This window comes from Doryrhamphus excisus, linkage group LG21 (assembly GCF_037039965.1).
Source record: "Doryrhamphus excisus strain RoL-2023G ecotype Guam linkage group LG21, RoL_Dexc_Guam_v1.1, whole genome shotgun sequence".
Classification (NCBI taxonomy): domain Eukaryota; kingdom Metazoa; phylum Chordata; class Actinopteri; order Syngnathiformes; family Syngnathidae; genus Doryrhamphus; species Doryrhamphus excisus.
Genome location: NC_136377.1, coordinates 2,069,586 through 2,094,199, shown reverse-complemented (window position 1 = coordinate 2,094,199; position 24,614 = coordinate 2,069,586). Strand labels below are relative to the sequence as shown.

General features: G+C 39.2%; 1 protein-coding gene across 2 annotated transcripts in view; it reads right to left on the bottom strand.

Annotated features, from left to right (window-relative positions):
• med13a (mediator complex subunit 13a) overlaps positions 1-23,948 on the bottom strand; it is an 84,389-nt gene extending 60,441 nt beyond the window's left edge. Inside the window, exons 1-3 of one of the 2 annotated variants that reach the window (XM_078788011.1) lie at positions 23,345-23,948; positions 23,157-23,259; positions 11,651-11,885 (exon numbers count right to left, since the gene is read on the bottom strand). In XM_078788011.1, the coding sequence (XP_078644137.1) occupies positions 11,651-11,885; positions 23,157-23,222 (301 nt within the window). In that variant the 5' untranslated portion in view covers positions 23,223-23,259; positions 23,345-23,948. The remainder of the gene's footprint in view (positions 1-11,650; positions 11,886-23,156; positions 23,260-23,344) is intronic. The other variant, XM_078788010.1, reaches the window with a different exon arrangement.
• Positions 23,949-24,614: the final 666 nt, after the last annotated feature.

Sequence of the window (24,614 nt, the reverse complement as noted above, 5' to 3'; positions counted from 1 at the left end):
AGTTATCCTCCCTATCCGTGTGGAAGTGGTAAGTTTTTGGCTATTTAAGTTGAAAGGAAATAACTTGAAGGCTACCGTTTAGGTCGCTAGCTCTCTAGTTTGCGAGTTAGCATGTGTCTCAAGACCCTGCAGTTGCGCAATATGTTGTAAATAAAAAGAGTATAAATGTGACTATAGTCGTGTTTTGTTATGTCTACAGGGCTCTAATAATGCTTTGTTCATTTTAATCTGAAAAAAAAAAATAATTAGTCTAACCACTTAAAGTACGACAGAAGTACAACTACGTCAGGCGAGCCGCCAAGTCAGTCGGGCGACACGCCTGATGAATTTGAAGGCATCAGCTAATTTATCATCAGGTTCACGGGGATAAACCAAAAGGAGCGCAGAACGACATCAACTGTAATTCCCAGTCAATGGAAACGTGTGGAACTCCAAAGAAAATGAAAGTTTGATTGAGGATGTTAAAAAAATAAATAAATAAACTCGAGTGATTGATTCTTTGGCTGTCAACAAGAAAGCACCAACGGCGAGAAAGTATGGGGGTGTTTTAAGGCAATCTACCGATGTTGGTCTGATATATCAGTGTGACTAATAAAGTTTGAGAGAGGAAATTTGAATTATTTTTGTGAACCATACTGGTTAGACCAATTGACACAAACCACACAGTGAACACTAAACTTAGCTTTATGCATTCCCACACAATAGCCACGTATACATGGACGCAAATATTCCAATAGCCACGTATACATGGACGCAAATATTCCAATTGTATACATGGACCCAAATATTCCAATAGCCACGTATACATGGACCCAAATATTCCAATAGCCACGTATACATGGACGCAAATATTCCAATAGCCACGTATACATGGACCCAAATATTCCAATTGTATACATGGACCCAAATATTCCAATTGTATACATGGACCCAAATATTCCAATAGCCACGTATACATGGACCCAAATATATATTCATGCTATAATTTGTTAGCTAGTGCATGTAAACAGTGATTATTGGCGCAAAGATTTATTGGTTCAGCTGATGGCTGGGGCTCTTTTATGTGGCTACCTCCCGGGTAGCAGGCACAGATGAGGTGACCTTTCTAAAAGCTCTTAAGCGAATGCACAGTCGCTCTGATAAGGATACTGCCATCTATTGTACCTCACGCAAGGTCACACAAGGCACAGCTCGCATTATTACATTGCTCAGCCTCTGCCGTCAAATCATGCTGAATTCTTCGGTCAATAATCACAACATGGTGATGTGTAGCCATTAGTTAAGGCAGGGGTCTCAAACTCAATTTACTTGGGGGGGGCACTGGAGCTAGGGTCTGGGCGAGACTGGGCCGCATCAGGTTTTCAAAAAAAAAAAATTATTAAATTGCATTTATTAAAAACAGAAAAATAAATAAACTTTGCTTTGGTTTTGATTTTCTACAAGAAAAGCTCTGATAAAACATTCCACTGTTCTCAAATATCTTACTTTTTATTTTTCTACACAAAATAAGATGAAAAATAAATAAACAAATCAAGAATAAAGAAAATCAATCAATCAGTAATAAATAAATAAATATTATAATAATAATAAAACGGCAAATAATAAAAACTTAAGAAACCACATATAGTTGGTGGGTGGAAAAAAATTTTTTTTCAGATTAAAATGAACAAAGCATTATTAGAGCCCTGTAGACATGACAAAACACGACTATAGTCACATTTATACTCTTTTTATTTACAACATATTGCGCAACTGCAGGGTCTTGAGACACATGCTAACTCGCAAACTAGAGAGCTAGCCACCTAAACGGTAGCCTTCAAGTTATTTCCTTTAAACTTAAAAAAGCCAAAAACTTACCACTTCCACACGGAGAGGGAGGATAACTATTAACAGTTATTTAACCTTTAACATGAACATGAATCAAACGTAATAATTTTTTCTGGGTACATGATACCATACAGCATCCATATCAAACTTGCGCGGGCCGCGCTAACATTAAACTTTCATATCAAGGCGGGGGCCTCAAACTAGTATCCTGCGGGCCACCTTTGGCCCGCGGGCCGCATGTTTGAGACCCCTGCTGCAGAGCCTTCTCCCCGATGCCAGGTGAGAAAACTCAAAAAGGTACACCTAAGAAATATACAAGACAAATAGAAATATGAGTTTAAAAATCCCATCATCCCATAAAGCATTTCACCCCAGCAGAGGACTTCATCGGCCAGTGGCGGCCATGCTGAGCTCGTGAGCTCCCTCTGGTGGCCCGCAGCCAGCGTCCCCAACTACAAGCGTATAGCACGGAACCAGAGTCCCAAAAGACGGCTCTTTTGCTGCACGCGGCGTTCAGTTCTGGCAACTGCTGCCATGTCGCTTGGAACCATGTGGTCTGGAGACTTGTTACATGGTTACCATCTTGTCTCCCACATCTTCCCACCCGGGGCCCCCCCCCCACACACACTGGAGATGTCAAACCAGGTTGCGGTCCTGTGGACTCAAAGTTCGCCAGTGAATTGGACTTCTTATTTTAGTTTATGAACAGATTGCGTGTTAATTACTGTATGAGAGTAAATATGATGGAGTGAAAAATAATAATAATAATAATCATGATGGAAAACAAGCGACACATGGCGAGATTAAAGAGGATCGGCCACCAGATGTCTTTTACATGTCCAAACGATGCGTATATTTCAATGCATGTCGTCTCCACCGACGATTAGTCAGTGATGACTCTTTGTCACATTTTCGTTCTAACTTAATGTGCTAGCGGAAGAATGATTAATAGATAAGCCCAGTCCAGCTCGGAGAAGGAAACATTGGAGGCGGCCATTGGCTTTGTGCTCGGGGATCAATTTTCTAGGGCTAATCTCCTGCTTGTGAACCACCCTCTGCTTTTCCCTTTTTTTCTCCCTGCTGCGGCTCACCCAACCCACCCGCCTCCCTCCTCACCCTCTCTCTGTGATGGATCTCCTTTGACTGGCGTAGCTCCCGGGACTCGGCCATGCATGCAGCGCTGGCCCATGGGTGTAGTCTCTCTCCCCGCCGCTATCTCTCGCTCCCTTCTTTGCTCAAGAAATATTCATTAATTAGTAATGGAAACTTTGCACACCAGTGCCGGTACTTTCTCTCCCGTTGCAGATAAGGAGCAAATGCAAGAGAGGAGAAACCTTGTGGCCAGGCTTGGTAGAATCCCGACGAGCGCGGCCAATCACAAAGCGTCAATCTCGCTCTTTTTTTTTATCATTGCCGCGCTTACACACAGACGAACAAATGCGTACAACTTCAGCCAGCTCCTTTTTTTTAAAAAAGGGAATCACATTCCTTAACTCAGGGGTCTCAAACACGCGGCCCGCGGGCCAAATGCAGCCCGCAGGACACTACTTTGAAGCCCCCGCCTTGATATGAAAGTTTAATGCTAGTGCGGCCCACGCAAGTTTGATATGGATGCCTTATGGTATCATGTACCCAGAAAAAATTATTACGTTTGATTCATGTTCATGTTAAAGGTTAAATAACTGTTAATAGTTATCCTCCCTATCCATGTGGAAGTGGTAAGTTTTTGGCGATTTAAGTTTAAAGGAAATAACTTGAAGGCTACCGTTTAGGTCGCTAGCTCTCTAGTTTGCGAGTTAGCATGTGTCTCAAGACCCTGCAGTTGCGCAATATGTTGTAAATAAAAAGTATAAATGTGACTATAGTTGTGTTTTGTCATGTCTACAGGGCTCTAATAATGCTTTGTTCATTTTAATCTGAAAAAAATCATTTGTCTACCCACCAACTATATGTGGTTTCTTAAGTTTTTATTATTATTATTATATTTATTTATTACTGATTGATTGATTTTCTTTATTCTTGATTTGTTTATTTATTTTTCATCTTATTTTGTGCAGAACAATAAAAATTAAGATATTTCGTTGGCAATTTCACTGCTGCGTTATTGTGCAATGACAATAAAAAAAGTCTATGTCTATGAGTGTTAAGTTGCTGTGTGATGATTTTAGGCTTCTATCCTAAAATGACAAGAATGACCTCCTGCCATTTCCGAGCTTGTTGTGAGTTTTCTCATTGGCTCCTGTCAAATAAAGACCTGGCCTGGTGATCATTGACTTGTTCGCTCCACAATGTATTTTTATGACATGGACATGAGCTGCTTTTCATAGTACAAATCCGGGCTTAAATGCCGGTGCTTCTTACACACCGGAAACTACAGTGATTAAATAATTTATTATCTGCCCACGAGACATCTGAGCATTTTGTAATGGTAGCAATTTGCTTAATTAAATCAATTATAAATGTTTCACATTTTATATTGTAATACAATAAGGTCTAATCTGTCAATCTTGGCACTGCGCACAGTAGTCGTAGTAGGAGTTGACTTTCACTAAATCGCAGATCAGGTAGCGCTCGGCAGGCATGTCCGTCTCATCGGGCGAAAGAGCAGGGTACACCCTGGACTGGTGGCCAGCCAATCACAGGGCACATATAGACAAACAACCATTCACACTCACATTCATACCTATGGACAATTTGGAGTCGCTAATTAACCTAGCATGTTTTTGGAATGTGGGAGGAAAACGGAGTACCCGGAGAAAACCCACGCATGCACGGGGAGAACATGCAAACTGAGGGTGGAATTGAACCCTTGTCTCCTAGCTGTGAGGTCTGCGCGCTAACCACTCCACCGCCGTGCAGCCCTTACTCTCATTATGTCTACTATATTGGGGAATATGAGTGTAAAGTTGACTATAGGGGTGTTAGTTAATGTTTAGAGGGCTCTACTAATGTTCATTCATTCATTCATTTTTACCGCTTATGCTCACGAGGGTCGCGGCGGGGGTGCTGGAGCCTATCTCAGCTGTCTTCGGGGCAAGAGGCGGGGTACACCCTGGACCGGTGGCCAGCCAATCACAGGGCACATGTAGACAAACAACCATTCACACTCACATTCATACCTATGGACAATTTGGAGTCAAAAATTGTCAACCCATCGAAAATCTCAAGAGGTCAACAGTCTGACACACTGTGTCATCTTTCAAAGAACACATTACTAACAGCACTAAATTCATCACACAGCAACTTAACACTCAAATTATTCATTCATTAATTAATTTTTTCTGCCACTTATTCTCACTAAGGTTGCAGGGGTGCTGGAGCCTATCCCAGCTCACTTATAGACAAACAACCATTCACACTCACATTCATACCTATGGAAAAATTTGGAGTCGCTAATTAACCTAGCATGTTTTTGGAATGTGGGAGGAAACCGGAGTACCCGGAGAAAACCCACGCATGCACGGGGAGAACATGCAAACTCCACACAGAGATGGCCGAGGGTGGAATTAAACCCTGGTCTCCTAGCTGTGAGGTCTGCGTGCTAACCGCTAATCCATGAAAAGTGGGAATCTACTGTACTTGAAAAGCATGTTACAATAGATTCCCGGGAGAACCAGACTCTCCCAGTACATAAATAAACAAAATAAATCCCAACAGCAGCGTGGGGTTCTACAAGTGGAGGAGCTGTGGCCTTGTGGCCGAGTAGTACGTAATGAAGGGGTCGGGGGGGGAAACAGCTCTTGAGCGGCATCGGCGATGCAGGGCTGGTAGTTAGATGCAACGATCCATGCGAGGCCGCGGTCTCCGCAGACTCTGTGTCTGCGCTCCAAGACGGCGAGTCCGGGAGAAAGATATCACAATTACTGCGAGCGCATTTGTGCCCTTTTGATAACATTTGATGCACGGCTGACTCCGTAAGTTCAAAACCCCAGCGACAGTTCAGTTTGCTGTCAGTAGGTATACACAGCCCAAGACCCGTGGCTGTGGGGCGCACAGTTACTGTTCATCAGTCCAGAATATATTGTTGGGCTGTATAATGTGGTACTTATCTGTGACGGGGACGGGAAGGGGGGCAGTAAATCTGGAACTGTGTAGGCAGAAATATGTTGTGATGTTTGGTGAGGTATGCTGGAAAAATTAAAGTAAAATGTCAGAGTGATGGACATAACTGTAGGTAAAAAAACACACGGCCCGCGAGCCAAATGTGGCCCGCAGGACACTAGTTTGAGGCCCCCGCCTTGATATGAAAGTTTAATGTAAAGTTTGATATGGATGCTGTATGGTATCATGTACCCAGAAAAAATTATTACGTTTGATTCATGTTCATGTTAAAGGTTAAATAACTGTTAATAGTTATCCTCCCTATCCGTGTGGAAGTGGTAAGTTTTTGGCTATTTAAGTTGAAAGGAAATAACTTGAAGGCTATCGTTTAGGTCGCTAGCTCTCTAGTTTGCGAGTTAGCATGTGTCTCAAGACCCTGCAGTTGCGCAATATGTTGTAAATAAAAAGAGTATAAATGTGACTATAGTCGTGTTTTGTCATGTCTACAGGGCTCTAATAATGCTTTGTTCATTTTAATCTGAAAAAAATCATTTGTCTACCCACCAACTATATGTGCTTTCTGAAGTTTTTATTATTATTTATTATTATTATTAAGTTATTATTATTATTATATTTATTTATTACTGATTGATTGATTTTCTTTATTCTTGATTTGTTTATTTATTTTTCATCTTATTTTGTGCAGAAAAGTAAAAATTAAGATATTTGAGAACAGTGGAATGTTTTATCAGAGCTTTTCTTGTAGAAAATCGTAACCAAAGCACTGAAAAAGTTTGTATATTTTTCTGTTTTTTTGGATTGGTGGCCAGCCAATCACAGGGCACATATAGACAAACAACCATTCACACTCAAATTCATACCTATGGATAATTTGGAGTCGCTAATTAACCTAGTATGTTTTTGGAATGTGGGAGGAAACCGGAGTACCCGGACAAAACCCACACAGAGATGGCCGAGGGTGGGATTGAACTCGGGTCTCCTAGCTGTGCTAACCACTCGTCTTTCTGTGTGCAATGAAAATAAATATATAAACTAGATATATATTTTGTGTTTTGTGACGTACGCTATAAAAGAGACGTTCCACCAATCCTACCGGGGCTCTTCTGGGAGGGAATGACCCAAGACAAGCCAGTATGAACTTGGGAGAAATACCACGGAGCCGCTATTCCCACACACGGACATGCATTGCAAATTCCTATGCAGAAAAGATCAGAAGGGAGGAGAAGGCAGCCATTTATGATTTGCTTTGCAAAAAATGTCCCTGGTCAGAAGCCTGCAACAGCTTTTGAAGGAAGAGAGAAGAACGTATTTGCATAAGAATCGATGCATACGGTATTTCGAAACTACGGAAGGGGGGAGGGGGGGCTGTTATTTAATCCAGCAGGGGTAACCACTTTATTTCCGGACATGGCCAATTTAGCATTACAATTAATTTCCTTATTGTATTTAAATAAGAGTGTGTTACCGTTACATTGCGCTAACCGTGTCAGACCCCCCCCCCCATACATACCCATGGACGGAACAGATGACTGGCACGCTAGTTCATGGCGCTTGGTCAAAATTACAACAGAAAGGACTTTCACAGAACGCTGATCGAATGAGGGCGGACGAGAGGGGGGGAGCGGTGCCGTTTCAGCTCGCCAAAAATCACAGAAAAAATTCATTCACTTTGATTCTTAAACCAGGCTGACAAAAATACCAAAGTAAAAAGTAGTTGACTTGGCAGCAAATATATAAAAAGTAATATTTGTATAGTATAGCAACAATATAAAACTATACTCGGGGTGCCACGAGACCCTGACTGACAAAAGGGGCTCACTCTGTTCATGCCATTGTTCTATGGAACAAATGCGCCAAGGAGCTGAAGTCAACGCAGAGTCAGCTTTGGAAGAAACCAACAGGGTCTGGCTTTCCACTGGATAAGCAATATTGTTGTCTGACTCGTCCGTCTTCATCTTACCCCCCGGAGTATTGTCCTTCCTATTATCCATTATTATAACGTTTTTTTTTTGGTAATGGTAATGGTTGAATTTCATTTGAACATGCATCAGATTACAATTGAATGCATCCCATAATCAGTTCACAGTTCCACATGTCCAAAAGGAGTAGGAAGAAGCAAAGCTTATTAAATCCTACCCCTCCATTAATAAATGAACTGCAATTTTATGAGAAAAAATGTAACGTTGGCTTTCAACAAATCAAACAATGTAGAACATAATTCCAAATCAGGGACCCTTTGAGCAAGTCTCTCCTTCCCTTGCAACGCCCCTTCCAGTGTGCAGGCCAACGTCACGGGTACAAAGTCAAGTGGTCTGATGTGATCCCGCGTGTCTGAGGACGTGTAATATGTTCCCGATTGTTCCCTTATATTCTCCAGCTCTCCTCTCCGACTTCAAAACGCGTCAAATCAATTAAGACCTGAGCCAGACTCTCCAGGTTATTACGGAGAACAGTTCGGCCTGAACGAGCCGCCCGTTGAGGCATCGCAGTTTGATTCGGAGTCCACTTCGGGCACAATGTCCAATAAATGAAGGAGACTCGTTGACGGGTTGGGCTTAGTCCGTCTCCGAGAAGTTCAAATCGACACGGCACTGAGCGTGAATAAAAATGGCCTCCTCCATCTCTTGGTGCCGTTACTCTTACTGGAGAGAGGAGGGGAGTAAGAAAGTGGGGGCGGGCGGTTGGGTGGGTGGGCGCACTCGCCTCGTTTCCACATGGTTGCACCTGCAAGCTGCAATTCTCGGCTGGAGTTATGAGCTCAGCTGAGATCAGGTTTCTATACCAACATCCTTTCTTGTTTATCCTCTGTAGAATAGCCAAGCGTGAATTGAGGCTTCTTGCTCCGTTTGGTCGTCCCCCCCCCGGCCCCCCACCGGTCCCCCACCACCACTCCAAACACTAATGTAACAATGAGACCACACGAAACTAAGATATTAATAGTAATAGTATAAGAGGAAATGTAGCATAAAGTTAAAATGTTACATTTAAAGAAGACGGAAATGTTAAAAATTACGTTGTGAAAATGTTAATAATATTACAGGAATAAAGTCAAAATATGCAACTATTTAGGCTATTTTATTCAACACACCAAAGATGGAAAAAGTTGTAATTGAAAGAGAAGAAAAAGTCCTAATTTTATAGAATTTTATATATTTATATATAAAAGAAATATTATATTAAATGCAACCAAATATACGACAATATAGTTGGTTATACCGATATATCAGTGTCAAAATATACAACGAAGAGTTCATGAAAAAGCATTTAAAAAATTGATGGAGCACAAAAATGAACTGCAAAAATGAAATTTTTTTTTTAGAAATTTTAGAAATATTAACAGAAACAAGATAATTTTCACAATAAATAGGTGGTAATATGATATTAATAGTAATATTATAAAGGATAATGCCATTGTAGTAGCATAAAGTTGAAAAGATGATGGAAAAATTAAAAATTAGGTTGGAAAAATGTTAATATTACAGGAATAAAGTATGAAAGTAAAAAAAAATTAGTAAGTAAAACTATTTACGTCAATTTTTTTACTTACATACTTTATTCCTGTAATATTAACATTTTTACATTTTTTACAAAAAAAATTAGTAAGTAAAACTATTTACGTCAATTTTTTTTTACTCACCAAAGATAGAAAAAGTTGTCATTGAATGACAAAAAGTCCTAATTTTATAAAATTTATGTGATATGCAAAGGAAATTTTGCAAGTTTATTCTATAAAATTAAATATTTATATTATATATATATATATATATATATAATATTTTATAAATAAAAATATATAATATTTTATATTATATATATAGTGTCTGCCCTGCCCTACAGGTGTTGGCACTACCAGTCTTGTCCGGCCGCCTCATCCGTCATAGATTTGAACATTTCCCCGGGGGGGGGGGGCGACTTGGAGGGTATCCCCCCTGCGCCCACCTGACAAGCGCCGGAATCCGGATCATTTTTCAATGTACAACCAATAACGTATCCTGACACGGTGATTTATGTTCAGGTTTTTTACTATACAAAAGCTCCAAGCCCCCCCCCACACACACGTCCCGTTATGTTTTACAGCTATCACTCTTCAGGCTGTATAACCTTGAATGACTAGTGGGGGGGTGGCAGGGGTAAGGGGTAGATTTCATTGTCATAGGCGCATAGAAAATATTTCTTGCCGGGACACTTTGTCTCCTCTCTAATCATCTAATTTGCAAATGCAGCCAAATATACGACAATATAGTTGGTTATATATGTATAGTTATATGTATATATATATATGTATAGTATATATGTATAGTTATACCGATATATCAGTGTCAAAATATATAGTTCATTAAAAAGCATTAAAAAAAATTAATGGAGCACACAGTGACCTTTTTGTTGTATCGGGGTGTTGGCCCACTGCACATTATGAAAATATAATTTAACAAAAGAACCGCAAAAATGAAAAATAATCATCAGTGGTTTTACAAATATTAACAGAAACAAGATAATTTTCACAATAAATAGGTAATATGATATTAATAGTAATATTATAAAAAGAAAGTCATTGTAGTAGCATAAAGTTGAAATGTTACATTTAAAGACGATATTTTAAGAATTATTAAGAAATATTAACAGAAACAAGATAATTTTCACAATAAATAGGAAATATTATGACATTAATAATAATATTTTAAGGGAAAATGTCATTGTAGTAGCATAAAGTTGAAAAGTAATATTAAAAGAAGATGGAAAAATTAAAAATTAGGTTGGGAAAATGTTAATATTACAGGAATAAAGTATGTAAGTAGATAGTAAGTAAAAAAAAAAAAAGTAAGTAAAACTATTTACGCTATTTTTTTTAACCCACCAAAGATGGAAAAAGTCCTAATTTTATAGAATTTATGTAATATGCTTTTGCCTCATATTGCAAGTTTATTCTATAAAATAAAATAAAATATTTATATATTATATATATATATAATATTTTATAAATAAAATATATATAATATTTTCACTATATCTTTTTTTAACATTATCTATTATATTATATATTATATATATAATATATATTTTATTTATATTATTTATATATTTATAAAATATTTTAAAATGTTATAAAGTATTTATATATTTTCTAAATTTTAAATAAATAAAAAAATGTAACAATTAAATAAAATATATAGAATATTTTTATATTATATATATATATTTAACATTATATATTATATTATATATTTTTTATTTATATTATTTATATATTTATAAAATATTATATATATATATTTTATTTTATGGAATAAACTTGCAATATGAGGCAAAATGTCATTTGAATAGCATATCACATGTATGAAACGCCCCTGGTTCATACAAATGCATTCCCTGCCAAAACATAAATCCAAAAATGTACATCCACTTTATGCCACTAAAAGGAGGGCTAAATTCCCTTTGAAGTCAAAGTTCCCATTCTCAGATTTCCATTTTTAAACCAACATGGTCTTCCAAGAATTCCTCCAGCTCCCAATGGAGCCGTAAAAAGACTCCCCTCACATATGCACTTGGACTTCCCGAGACCTGTAAACAGCTTTGATGTGATGCGCGCTCGCCTTTTGATGATCACGCAACTTTTAAAGTACATAAAGTACATTACACACTCACACACTCACTCAAGTCTCCAGATGCACAAGCACCAGACAGCCCCCTCCAGACAGCCCCCTCCAGACAGCCCCCTCCAGACAGCCCCCTCCAGACAGCCCCCTCCAGACAGCCCCCTCACCTGCGAGCTCGGGGTGGATGAGATCGGCGAAGTTGGGTTCGTCCCCCCACCAGAAGAGCCAAATCTCCCGCCGACCCTGCCGCTGGCTGCGCCGCCACACGCTCAGCACGTCTGCCTTCAGGCAGCGGCTGAAGCTGCAAAGGATGGGGTCCTCCTCTGTCACCGGGAACAGGATGGGCGCAGACGTGGGACCCTGCCACACAAACCTCTTCCATTTGATCCCGGTCAAGTCCGCCTGGAGGAGAAGGGAGACGCTGTTAAGTGTGCACACTTGCAATTTTATAGCTAGCACGCTAAATTACAGTCTGGCTTATGCTGGGGCGGAGCGATGGTGGAGGAAACGTAATGTCGTGACAAAAGAAGTCCAAGCAGCACAGTCACTACTTCGGGAATGGGAATTGTGCTGTTGTCTAATTTGTCCCTCTGAGCGGAATAACATCAAAAACACCAAAAGCAAAACAATGTTTACAAATTTTAAAAGCAGACTGCCTGACTGACAGGTGGCACGGCGGTCGAGTGGTTAGCGTGCAGACCTAACAGTTAGGAGAAAAGAATTGAAAATTTTCCGTACTTTAGGAAAACAGCAGTAGAACATATCTAAGTTTCAGGCAAATACCAGTTCCCGACTAAAAAAAACGGAGATAAACTTCAAGCATAAATATTGTTTCCGGCTGCACGGCGAACGAGTGGTTAGCGTGCAGACCTCACAGCTAGGAGACCAGGGTTCAATCCCACCCTCGGCCATCTCTGTGTGGAGTTTGCATATTCTCCCCGTGCATGCGTGGGTATTCTCCGGGTACTCCGGTTTCCTCCCACATTCCAAAAAAAACATGCTAGGTTAATTAGCGACTCCAAATTGTCCATAGGTATGAATGTGAGTGTGAATGGTTGTTTGGCGGCTATACACACACACAGAACCTACCAACAGAACGATTAGACTCATGTATTTCATCAGAAAAAAATTTAATAATTTTTTCCGTACTTTAGGAAAACAGCAATAGAACATATGTAAGTTTCAGGTAAATACCAGTTCCCAACTAAAAAAAAGGGAGATAAATTTCAAGCATAAATATTGTTTCCGACTGCATGGCGAACGAGTGGTTAGCGCGCAGACCTCCCAGCTAGGAGACCCGAGTTCAATCCCACCCTCAGTTTGCATGTTCTTTCTTTAAACTTAAATAGCCAAAAAACTTACCACTTCCACACGGATAGGGAGGATAACTATTAACAGTTATTTAACCTTTAACATGAACATGAATCAAACGTAATAATTTTTTCTGGGTACATGATACCATACAGCATCCATATCAAACTTGCGCGGGCCGCACTGACATTAAACTTTCATATCAAGGCGGGGGGCCTCAAACTAGTGTCCTGCGGGCCACTTTTGGCCCGCGGGCCGCGTGTTTGAGACCCCTGATCCACGGGGTACGTAGCTGTACATACCAACCATCTATTCCTGGATAATTTATGCCGATACGGTGAGTTCATTCTCATGCCGTTCAGGATGAGTTAACACGCTGTCCCTCTGTATATTAAGCAATTAATCCATTATAATTCATGGGATGTATTAACTCAAGTGCGAATGCAGCGGGCCTGAAGAAGCCATTAGCTGTGGTTGTGGAGAAGCGGTGGTTTTTAAGATTGGGGGGGGGGGTATATGTTAAGGCCTCTTCATGTGCCCGGGTAAATACACATCAGACATTGAACACATTGAAAGTGCTTGGAAATGCTGGGAATGCTGATAGGAAGAACGCTGGTTAACCTTACGATGCACGAGTGACTGGACCCTACACTCTTCCATAAGTGGCTCAGAAATGACCCATACTAGAATCAATGCGTTTTATGCCAATTTTGCCATTTTGGTTAGGAATAATCACTTGTATGATATTTAGTATTATATTTAGGACCTCACAAGAATGATTTCATGTTAGAAACATCTTCATTTTTCACTTTTTTTCCATCTTTGAAAAAGAAAATGACCCCATACAACAATAGAAAATGTGAGGATCCATTGTGTGTTGCATAAAGTTAAAAATGTGAACGGCATGATATCAAAAATATGATTTTTGAGGAATACCTGGAATATGATATGCTAAGTTTTCATGACAAAAATATTTCAAGAAAACAACCGGGTCATTTTTGACCCGCTTATGGAAGGTTGGGGTAGTAACACAAAAACAAAAATTTCTTAAAATGTATAAAAGGTAAGTTAAAAATGTGAACGGCATGTGTCAAAAACATGTTTTTTGAGGAATACCTGGAATATGAAATGATAAAAAAAAAATTCATGACAAAGATATTTCAAGAAAACAACCTGACCGGGTCATTTTTGACCCACTTATGGAAGGTTGGGGTAGTAACACAAAAACGTCTTAAAATGTATAAAAGATAAGTTAAAAATGTGAACGGCATGATATCAAAAACATGTGTTTTGAGGAATACTATTTCAAATATGAAATGATAAAAAATTTCATTACGAATATATTTCAGGAAAACAACCTGACCGGGTCTGCATCTAAGGGTTAATACTCGGGATGCGCAACAAAATTTGCTAGCATAATGGCACTGGTACCGAAGTAAACGGTAGTAACCGGACCAAAAATTCTGATGCCTCGTTTTGGTCCTCAATTAATAGGCAAAATTTTGAGACAGTGGAAACCCGGTTAGCATGTTTTATGGTTAACCTTGAAAATTTCCGCCACAATTTTGCATCGGGTTTTGCGTGCATTCTCCGGTTTTACGTACATTATGCCGCACGCGGGTCCAACGTCCTTCCTTGCTCGCATTGTATGCGGCAGCTAACAAGACAGAAATCAGAAGCAGATGCTAGCTATGTTACGTCGCCCCGTTGACTTTGAAAAATGTTCACACATTACGTTAAAAAAATAAAAATCAATAAACCGCACGATAATAAATATGAGCTTCGACCTATTTTGCCGACCTCGGTATATTTTGTTTTCGTCCTCTGGAAACCAAACGAAATTATGCAAATTTCAGAAAGATTATCCATAACTTCAAACTATTTCCAGGTTAATTCTGCATTTTCTTTTGTCACTATTCAGACAATAACAAAAAGTGACATTGATTTAAAATCTGAAATATTGCGATTGACTGTGATTCTTATTTACATGCAATCTTAGTTAAATGCATTGAAAGTCTTTTTCATTAAGTTGCTTAATTTAATCTAAAAAGGTCTTGGCATTCCAATTACAATATTGTGAAATTTCGGGTTGATTGCTCACATTGTCGAAGAATTGTTGACAATAATACTGTTTTATCGACAAAGATATGTGACGGTTGAAGTGCCTAATTATGACCTAATTATGCACTACATACAAGTCAGAATAAAATCCAACGTGGCACTGAAGTCTGCATATAACCCAACACAGTTGTCTCCTTTCTAAAACACTGAAATATAAGCTATTGAAAACTGAGGCTGAGAAGAATTCAAAAGTTGTCCCCAGAAGAACCCGAGCCTGTGGCTGTGCAAAGAGCTGCAGTGATTACTTCTTCCTGTTGGAAAGTGACAAATGTTGCACTGTACTACACAGAAAAACATGTGGGCTCCTTATTATTTCAAAAGGGCTGAGGGGACAATGGCTAGCACTGTGGAAGCTGGTCATAAACGGTGACAGAAAACACCCCAAAAAATGTCACTGATTATTACCAAGCCCTGTTGGTACTGTGATTTACTAATTAATACTTGACTGGGAATTATCAGCATTTATTATATATTATATACAGCGTTTTTTTTTTGCTGTTGCTATTACCGATATTGCAGTCTTGAATATCAGCCGATGCAGATATTGATCAGATATTAAGGCAAATCATTGTGGAATGGTGGAAAAGAATGGCAAGACCCATAAATACTTTTAGTTCTTATCTCACAAAGTATCGGGTACAAAGAATCCTACTACTACTACGAGAAAAGACAAAAACCGATTTAACTCATTCGCTACCAAAGTCCTATTTATACGTTTTTTTTTTAACCCGAACTGCCCCATTCCAAAGACGTTTTTTACGTTTTTTTTTGCATGAGAGGTGATGACGCAACTGCACGTTAGACGAGCTCATGTTTGGTACAGTTTTAAGGAATGGAATGGCCTTTGTCATTATACAAGATGTACAACGAGATTGGAGAGCTTCTCCTTTCAGTGCAGTAGACAAGTAAAAAAAAAAAAAAAGACAATTTAACAAGATATATACAAGATATCCAAAATATACACATAGTATTGCACAGGAGCAGATATATTAATTTTAGTGCAATGATCAATGGGTCATAGTGCAAATAATGACTGGCGTATACAGATGAGTAAAGTCACATATGAGTGTATTGTAATGGATTGTTAAATAAATAAATATGATTGAGGTAGTAACAGAAAAACTGTGAATTTTATCAGAGCTCGAAAAGTGGCCGGGGATTGAACGAGTTACGAATCCGGGCTATAGTTTTATCGACAATGAAGTGGCAGCCCGTGGAAGTTTTCTCGTGTAACGCTGCGTCAAATGCGCGACGATGTTGGTCGTGTTAAACTTCCCCAGTTCTGTGGCGCCAACACAAAAAACTTCGGCATGACAAGTTTTACACTCAGCTGCAAAAGTCTATTTCAGATTTTAACGTAACTACACGGGGGCTCTATCCACGAGCTGGGGCGGAGTCTGGAATGGGCTGGAGTGCCAATATTGGAGATTTTAAAAACGCAGGATGTCAGATACTCTGCTACAAAACAGTGACATTGTTGTTATTGTTGTTTGTTGTTATTGTTATCCCCTGCAGCGCAATTTCACTTGTAAAGCAAATGAAACTACTGACCACATCCTGTGGGAACTCAAAGTATGGACTTGAATAAATTAACATTGCCGATGTGCATATTAATTCATGTATAAATGAAAAGCCACTTTCTGTTTCGAAGTAACCTTTACCTCTGTATAAACTTGAACAGGAAGCATGTCCCGAGTTGTAGTTTAGTAGTAGGGGAGAAAAAAAATAGAAAGCTGCAAAGTACTACTGCGGTTCCTTGACATTTTAAGCCTGAATTACTGACTTATTTAATGTGCTGGGTTGCTGGAACACTAAGGGTCACGACCCCTGTGTAAAGAGCGCTTGAATGTTGAGACCAACGTGAAACGAGGACACCGGAGCAGCTTGAAAGCGGCACGGACGCTTCATTTAAATGACGCTAAACCTGCTGAGCCTGATTTTGAAGGATAAGGCAACATCGGGATCCCTGTCGAGTATACACACACACACAGACACACACACAGACACACACACACAGCCTCGTGTACTTCAAGATTCAATCTAGTTTCATTTGGGTAGGCATTACGCAAAGCAAGTTCACTCAAATAAGACAACAGAGAAGACTGGAAATGAGGTCGTTTCCAATCATCTTCGGCACCGCGATTTTACACAGCGATTTCCCATAAACGTCTTTGTATGTGTACATTAGGGTGCGTCGAATTTGAATGGGAAATTTTAAATTCATAATATCAATTGGCTGGCATTCCATTTTTTTTTCTAATGAACATAAAAAATGTCTTTTGCAAAGTTTGAGGAAATCCATTGAGATTTAGGCGTGCCGCCTCACACATAAACGTTTGTAAAAAAAAAAAGCAAGGGTCTCAAACACGCGTCCCGTGGGCCAAATGTGGCCCACAGGACACTACTTTGAGGCCCCCGCCTTGATATGAAAGTTTAATGTTAGTGCTGCCCACACAAGTTTGATATGGATGCTGTATGGTATCATGTACCCAGAAAAAATTATTACGTTTGATTCATGTTCATGTTAAAGGTTAAATAACTGTTAATAGTTATCCTCCCTATCCGTGTGGAAGTGGTAAGTTTTTGGCTATTTAAGTTTAAAGGAAATAACTTGAAGGCTACCGTTTAGGTGGCTAACTCTCTAGTTTGCGAGTTAGCATGTGTCTCAAGACCCTGCAGTTGCGCAATATGTTGTAAATAAAAAGAGTATAAATGTGACTATAGTCGTGTTTTGTCATGTCTACAGGGCTCTAATAATGCTTTGTTCATTTTAATCGGAAAAAAATCATTTGTCTACCCACCAACTATATGTGGTTTCTTAAGTTTTTATTATTTGCCATTTTATTATTATTATTATTATTATATTTATTACTGATTGATTGATTTTCTTTATTCTTGATTTGTTTATTTATTTTTCATCTTATTTTGTGTAGAAAAATAAAAATTAAGATATTTGAGAACAGTGGAATGTTTTATCAGAGCTTTTCTTGTAGAAAATCGAAACCAAAGCAAAGTTTATTAATTTTTCAGTTTTTAATAAATGCGTTTTTTTTTTGTTTTGTTTTGTTTTTTTGGAAAACCTGATGCGGCCCAGTCTCGCCCAGACCCGAGCTTCTGTGGCCTCTAAGATGTAGGACTACAGTACCACTCTCAATAAATATGAGGCATCAGTAATACTGTCTACTATATATTAATGTTGTTGATGTTATGCTTGCTCAGCTATTAGCTAACTGTCATTAGCAAACTGTAGCTAGCTAATGTTAGCTACAGGAGAGGCAATATGCACTAAATACCTATAAATATGACTACAAATCATTCAAATTACAAAGACAAAACCACAAATTTGCTAGTAATATGTAATAGGAGCATAAATACCAACAAAAACATAAAGATCACCTCAGAGTTCTCACCCCAAATCTCCATGGCAACCATTGAACTGTTCACTACTTTAGTCCACAAAAACAGATGTATGGCGGCCCCCCTAAATAATCATGTATTGGAAAAAATATTTTGTATGTGTTGTTTCTACATATATCGGAACACTTTTAGTACCCAGACATATCAAAATTTAATAATTGTGGTTTTTTTATGCACCCTAGTGTACATGTTATGTTTGGTTTTGTAAAAATCCAGCTACCCCCCCCCTTGCTACCGTGGTTAAAAAGGTGGGAATATAGAACCAAATCCACTGAGTTGAGTTTTCCAAAAGCGGCACATATTTTAAGGGTTGCGACCCCCGGAATTGTGTCAGCTGCTCACCTTCACTTTGCTGCAAAGCTCAGTGGGGAACAGCTGCCTTCCTGCGTTTAGAGATGACACCAGCCCCGAATTGTGTCACGGTTGCCCCTCTTTTTTTTTTTTTTTTTTTTTTTTTACCAAGCTCTAGTCTCCTCTTGTTTTCCAAAACATGAAAACAGACCAGCGCTCGCTTGCATTTTAGCTTTAGGAGAATTCAGATGTGGGAAAAAAACATCATGTCTCTAAAGTGGCAACAAGCTCATCATGTTAGTCGGGCTGCAACAGGAGATTACTTTCTTAGCCGATTAATCTGAAGCTTGATGTTTCGATTAATTGAGTTAATCGGTTCGGGCCAGGACTAGGGGTAGACAATTCGCGGCCCTTCAGCCTCCTTGTTGTGGCTCTTTTCAGTGTTTAATAGTGTAATTATCGTCTATACCTTTAAATATTGCGGTTCGATTATCGCTCCCATGCTATATGAGAAACTAATGAATTAATAAATGATCGCTGTTAGTCAAATCATATTGAAATACAAGTAATATGTCGTATTCTGGTCGCTAGGCGGCAGTAATGATGCATTATAGTGCCTTAAAATTGCTTGAAGTCAGCTATGGCATGAAAATAAGATAATAGAGTGAAAATAAGGTTATCCTCCCATGACGGGTGGAAGTGGTAAGATGTCTGCTTTTTGAGTTTCGAAAAAATTGGCTCAATAGCTAGCGGCTGCCCCGAGTCCCCACAATGAAAGACACATAAATAAGTTTTCTAAGCTCGGACTACAAAAAAAATGTGATTTAGTAACACTGAATCCTCTAAGGCAGGGGTCTCAAACACACGGCCCGCGGGCAGGACACTAGTTTGAGGCCCCCGCCTTGATATGAGAGTTTAATGTTAGTGCGGCCCGCGCAAGTTTGATATGGATGCTGTATGGTATCATGTACCCAGAAAAAATTATTACATTTGATTCATGTTCATGTTAAAGGTTAAATAACTGTTAGTTATGCTCCCTATCCGTGTGGAAGTGGTAAGTTTTTGGCTATTTAAGTTGAAAGGAAATAACTTGGAGGCTACCGTTTAGGTCGCTAGCTCTCTAGTTTGCGAGTTAGCGTGTGTCTCAAGACCCTGCAGTTGCGCAATATGTTGTAAATAAAAAGAGTATAAATGTGACTATAGTCGTGTTTTGTCATGTCTACAGGGCTCTAATAATGCTTTGTTCATTTTAATCTGAAAAAAATCATTTGTCTACCCACCAACTATATGTGGTTTCTTAAGTTTTTATTATTTGCTGTTTTATTATTATTATATTTATTTATTACTGATTGATTGATTTTCTTTATTCTTGATTTGTTTATTTATTTTTCATCTTATTTTGTGCAGAAAAATAAAAAGTAAGATATTTGAGAACAGTGGAATGTTTTATCAGAGCTTTTATTGTAGAAAATCGGAACCAAAGCACTGAAAAAGTTTGTATATTTTTCTGTTTTTAATAAATGTGTTTGTTTGTTTTTTGGAAAACCTGATGCGGCCCAGCCTTGCCCAGACCCCTGCTCTAAGGCTTTTGGGTCTGGAACTAAGTAACCACTACAACTGATGGACGACCGTATATTATTTTGTTTATTTTCCAACTTGGAGTTTGAAGTGAAACTTTAACATGTTTATAATATGTCAATTACATGTGGTTGGCACATTATTGCACTTTTTTAAATATTACTTCAAAACATTGCACGTACAGTTATTAGACGTTTTATGACTGTGGAGCAAAAAATCATCCCAGAACATGACGTGTTCAAACCTGAGAGGTTTCACTGTTAATGAAAGCGCGGCGATCAACAAGCAGGTCGTGCTTCCTTCCTTCCTGACGGGTCAAACAACTACTTTGGCACAATCTATCTCATTCTACAAACAGCAAAGTCAGCTGACACGCCGAGTTAATCACAACAAGACCGCTTTGCAACAAGTACCGTTATATCCAGCCCTATTAAAAAAAAAAAAAAAAAAAAGTGTTCGCTAAAAAGGAGGGGAAAAACAACCGCAATGTGTGTATGCATTCTTTCACCATAAAACCACAAAGCAGAGTGTGTTCTGTGAGTGAGTCATAACAGTAGTGGTGTTATGCTTAGTCTCAGCGTACAGGAAAATGTCAGCCAGACAGGCATCCACCAGCCTGGACCTCGCCTGCCCACTGTATCCAGCGCTGCCTTCAAGTGCTGTCATAAACATTGCTATTATAAAAGTTGAGTGCACGCCACACGCCCCGGCAGAATCGAACAGAGAGACTAGGAATTATGGACATTTTAGAAGCGGTGTGGTAAAATTCGGGTGGGCGAAATGGGGCAAACAGCGTCCAAATGCTCCAAACGCAGAAATTATGCAAAATAAAGACGGGAATCCCTCAAATGTTTGCAGCATTTTCTTGTTTCATGGCGTTTGTGTGTTTTTGGTATGGATCAGCGTTTGGAAAACACTGATACACATAATATTGACCCGATGTACATGAATGTACCTTGCGTTCTTGTATACCTGAGTTGTATTTGACATTAAAAAATAAATTATCGTACAGACATGACTAAATTGTAATATATCAGGGCTCTACATTTAAAACAAAAATTACTTGCCCATGGGGAATCCTTAAGGCAGGGGTCTCAAACATGCGGCCCGCGAGCCAAATGTGGCCCGCAAGACACTAGTTTGAGGCCCCCGCCTTGATATAAAAGTTTAATGTTAGTTTGATATGGATGCTGTATGGTATCATGTACCCAGAAACAATTACTACGTTTGATTAATGTTCATGTTAAAGGTTAAATAACTGTTAATAGTTATCCTCCCTATCCGTGTGGAAGTGGTAAGTTTTTGGCTATTTAAGTTGAAAGGAAATAACTTGAAGGCTACCGTTTAGGTGGCTAGCTCTCTAGTTTGCGAGTTAGCATGTGTCTCAAGACCCTGCAGTTGCGCAATATGTTGTAAATAAAAAGAGTATAAATGTGACTATAGTCGTGTTTTGTCATGTCTACAGGGCTCTAATAATGCTTTGTTCATTTTAATCTGAAAAAAATAATTTGTTTACCCACCAACTATATGTGGTTTCTTAAGTTTTTATTATTTGCCGTTTTATTATTATTATTATTATATTTATTTGTTACTGATTGATTGATGTTCTTTATTCTTGATTTGTTTATTTATTTTTCATCTTATTTTGTGCAGAAAAATAAAAAGTAAGATATTTGAGAACAGTGGAATGTTTTATCAGAGCTTTTCTTGTAGAAAATCGGAAACCAAAGCACTGAAAAAGTTTGTATATTTTTCTGTTTTTAATAAATGCGTTTTTTTTTTTTTTTTTGGAAAACCTGATGCGGCCCCAGCCTTGCCCAGACCCTAGCTCCAGTGGCCCCCCCAGGTAAATTGAGTTTGAGACCCCTGCTATTTCGCATGTAATTTGTCTAAAAAGACACCAGCGTCCAACCACATTCGCGGCAGCAACCGAAGTCAATTAGACGCAAAAACAAACAGACACGGATGATTGTTATGATGCGAGCCAGACAGCAGCACCTTGCAATTTGTCCTCAATCGTGCACTTTCCAACCAATGAGCACCCCGGTCAGCTATTTAGGCTAATGTCAACTGACAACACGTTGCCACAACTTATAACAAGAGATGAGGAGGGGGGGGGGAAGAGAGAGATACAGTGAGACAGATAAACACATTGGATGCCAAAAAGACAACTCCCAGTAGCGTTTAGCATTCGAAAGAAGTGTAAGCAAACTGGATGTTTGTACTGTCCAGAAATACATGCCAAAGATTATATAACCGGCCTGGGGCCTCTTGAGTCCAGTTTGGTGTGAATTAAGAATCTGGAGGAGATGAAGCCACTTAACCAAACATAATGCAAGTTAATAGAGTGGGTAACAAACAAAACTATGTTGCAGGTTTCTGGTTTAAAGCGATGAGCTCAGCGAGTTTTGACAGGCACTCCCTCAGCAGTGCAAAAAAATAAATAAAAACAAATAAAAAAAATTCCACAAGCAATGCTGTTTCTCACTTCAACTTGTTACTTACTCAAAAGTGTACCAGAGTAGTACATAACAACAAACATTTCAAAGCGAAAAGGAGGAGAAAACAAAACTTGCGACACTTTTACCGTGTAAGAGGCGCCATTCGTTTCCATGCTCATAAACAATTTGTTGCCATGTTTACTTTAGGAAGTACGGTAAATAACAACACAACACGCATGACGTTATCCGAATGAGGGGGGAAAACTACTAGAGCGGATGCTAACAGTTCGACACATGATAAAGAGCAGGTGTTTACTAAAATGTTACGTTATATTGTCATGTTTATCCGAGTGGGGAAATCTTTGAAACGATGTGGGGGGGAAAATGATGTCAGCCGACGGGCCGTAAGCCCTAGCTAAGCTGCTATCAAGTGATGCCTCCGAGGCTAACGTTAGCTTAGCCGCTGCTCAGCTAGTTAAAAATGGCTGCTTTCCTTTAGTTTTAAATCTCTTACCAGACAGAATAGATTGGAATGGCAATCCTCCAAGCTGGCCCCGTTCGGTACAAAACAAGAACTCATCCTTCTTCACTCCGAGGTCCAACTCTCCATCGTTTCACTTCCCGGGAAATAAAAAGGCAATTTTAGATTTGTGTTTGTTTTCTCTTGAGAAGCTTAATCAGCGAGTAATAATTTTTTCTAACATTTGGCTGAAGGAGAGTTAATTTAACAACCTTCCCACCGCAGTTCCCCCGCCGGGGTAAAAAGCGGATGAAAAAAAAAAAAGCTATGATGATCTTTAGGTCGACATCTCAAAAGCACCCAAGTTCAATCAATTTCCAGGAGGCGATAAATGTTCATAAAACAAAAAAAAGAAAAAGAGAGCAAAGAAGCAACTCCCCCCTCCCCCTAAAACGGTCTCTGCTTAAAAAATAAAAAATATTCCGTCTTACTCCTCCACGGCAAAATCCATTCTAAAAGCGACGTGCATCCCGTAAAAGCCTCTAAAAATGGCATCGGCCTAAACTCTTTCAATGATTTCGATCATGATTTCTTGTCTCTGTTCCTGTTGGTTTCCATTTGAATTCATGGATTCCTTTCTTTAATGGCGGCCACAGGGACAACTCTGCCTTCCACAGCCGATTGGCTCATTTGTGGTCAAAGATTTGTCAAGCTCTCTGACGTTCCGGCACACCGACGTGAACAATGTACTCCAGCTTCCGGTTAACATGCTTTCGAATCTTGTGTCGCCTCATTCTTTTGAAGTAAATTATCAAAAATACATAATTTAACAATATTTAACAATTTAACCCAACTTGTCTGGTTTCATTAAGGTGTTTGTGACTTGGGGAGGTCTCTCGGAAATGTAAGCGACGATAAATGTTTTATTTTGAAAGCCTCAATAGGAATTTCCGTTCCGAGTACGGGTAACCTGACAGTGTCACGGTCATGAGTGCTTTAACAACACAGGGCTGGTATGTGTTGCCACTAGACCGGCGCAAGTGGCGCTACTGAGCAACAGATTTTGATACTAAATATCACATCCAATAAAGTTGCTCACTTACACAGTGCACCACCTAGCGCATGCGGTGTTGCACTTTGCGATTGCTCAGTCTTTTGACAACAAACTGTACGGTTATGTAATTATTCATAATATACTGTACATTCAGTGAAAAATGACCATTTGGAGTTAAAATGCCAAATCTGTTATCAAACCTCCTGTCATTCATTACCTGGTGTGTTAAATTAAATACAAATATATATGCTTCTTTTACTTATAAACTGTAAAGTCAATTAGAATTACTTAGTATTTTGTTTACAAGCGGGACCTTGTAATTTCCCTCATCTGTGTTTAAACCAGGGGTCTCAAACACGCGGCCCGCGGGCCAAATGTGGCCCGCAGGACACAAGTTTGAGGCCCCCCGCCTTGATATGAAAGTTTAATGCTAGTGCGGCCCGCGCAAGTTTGATATG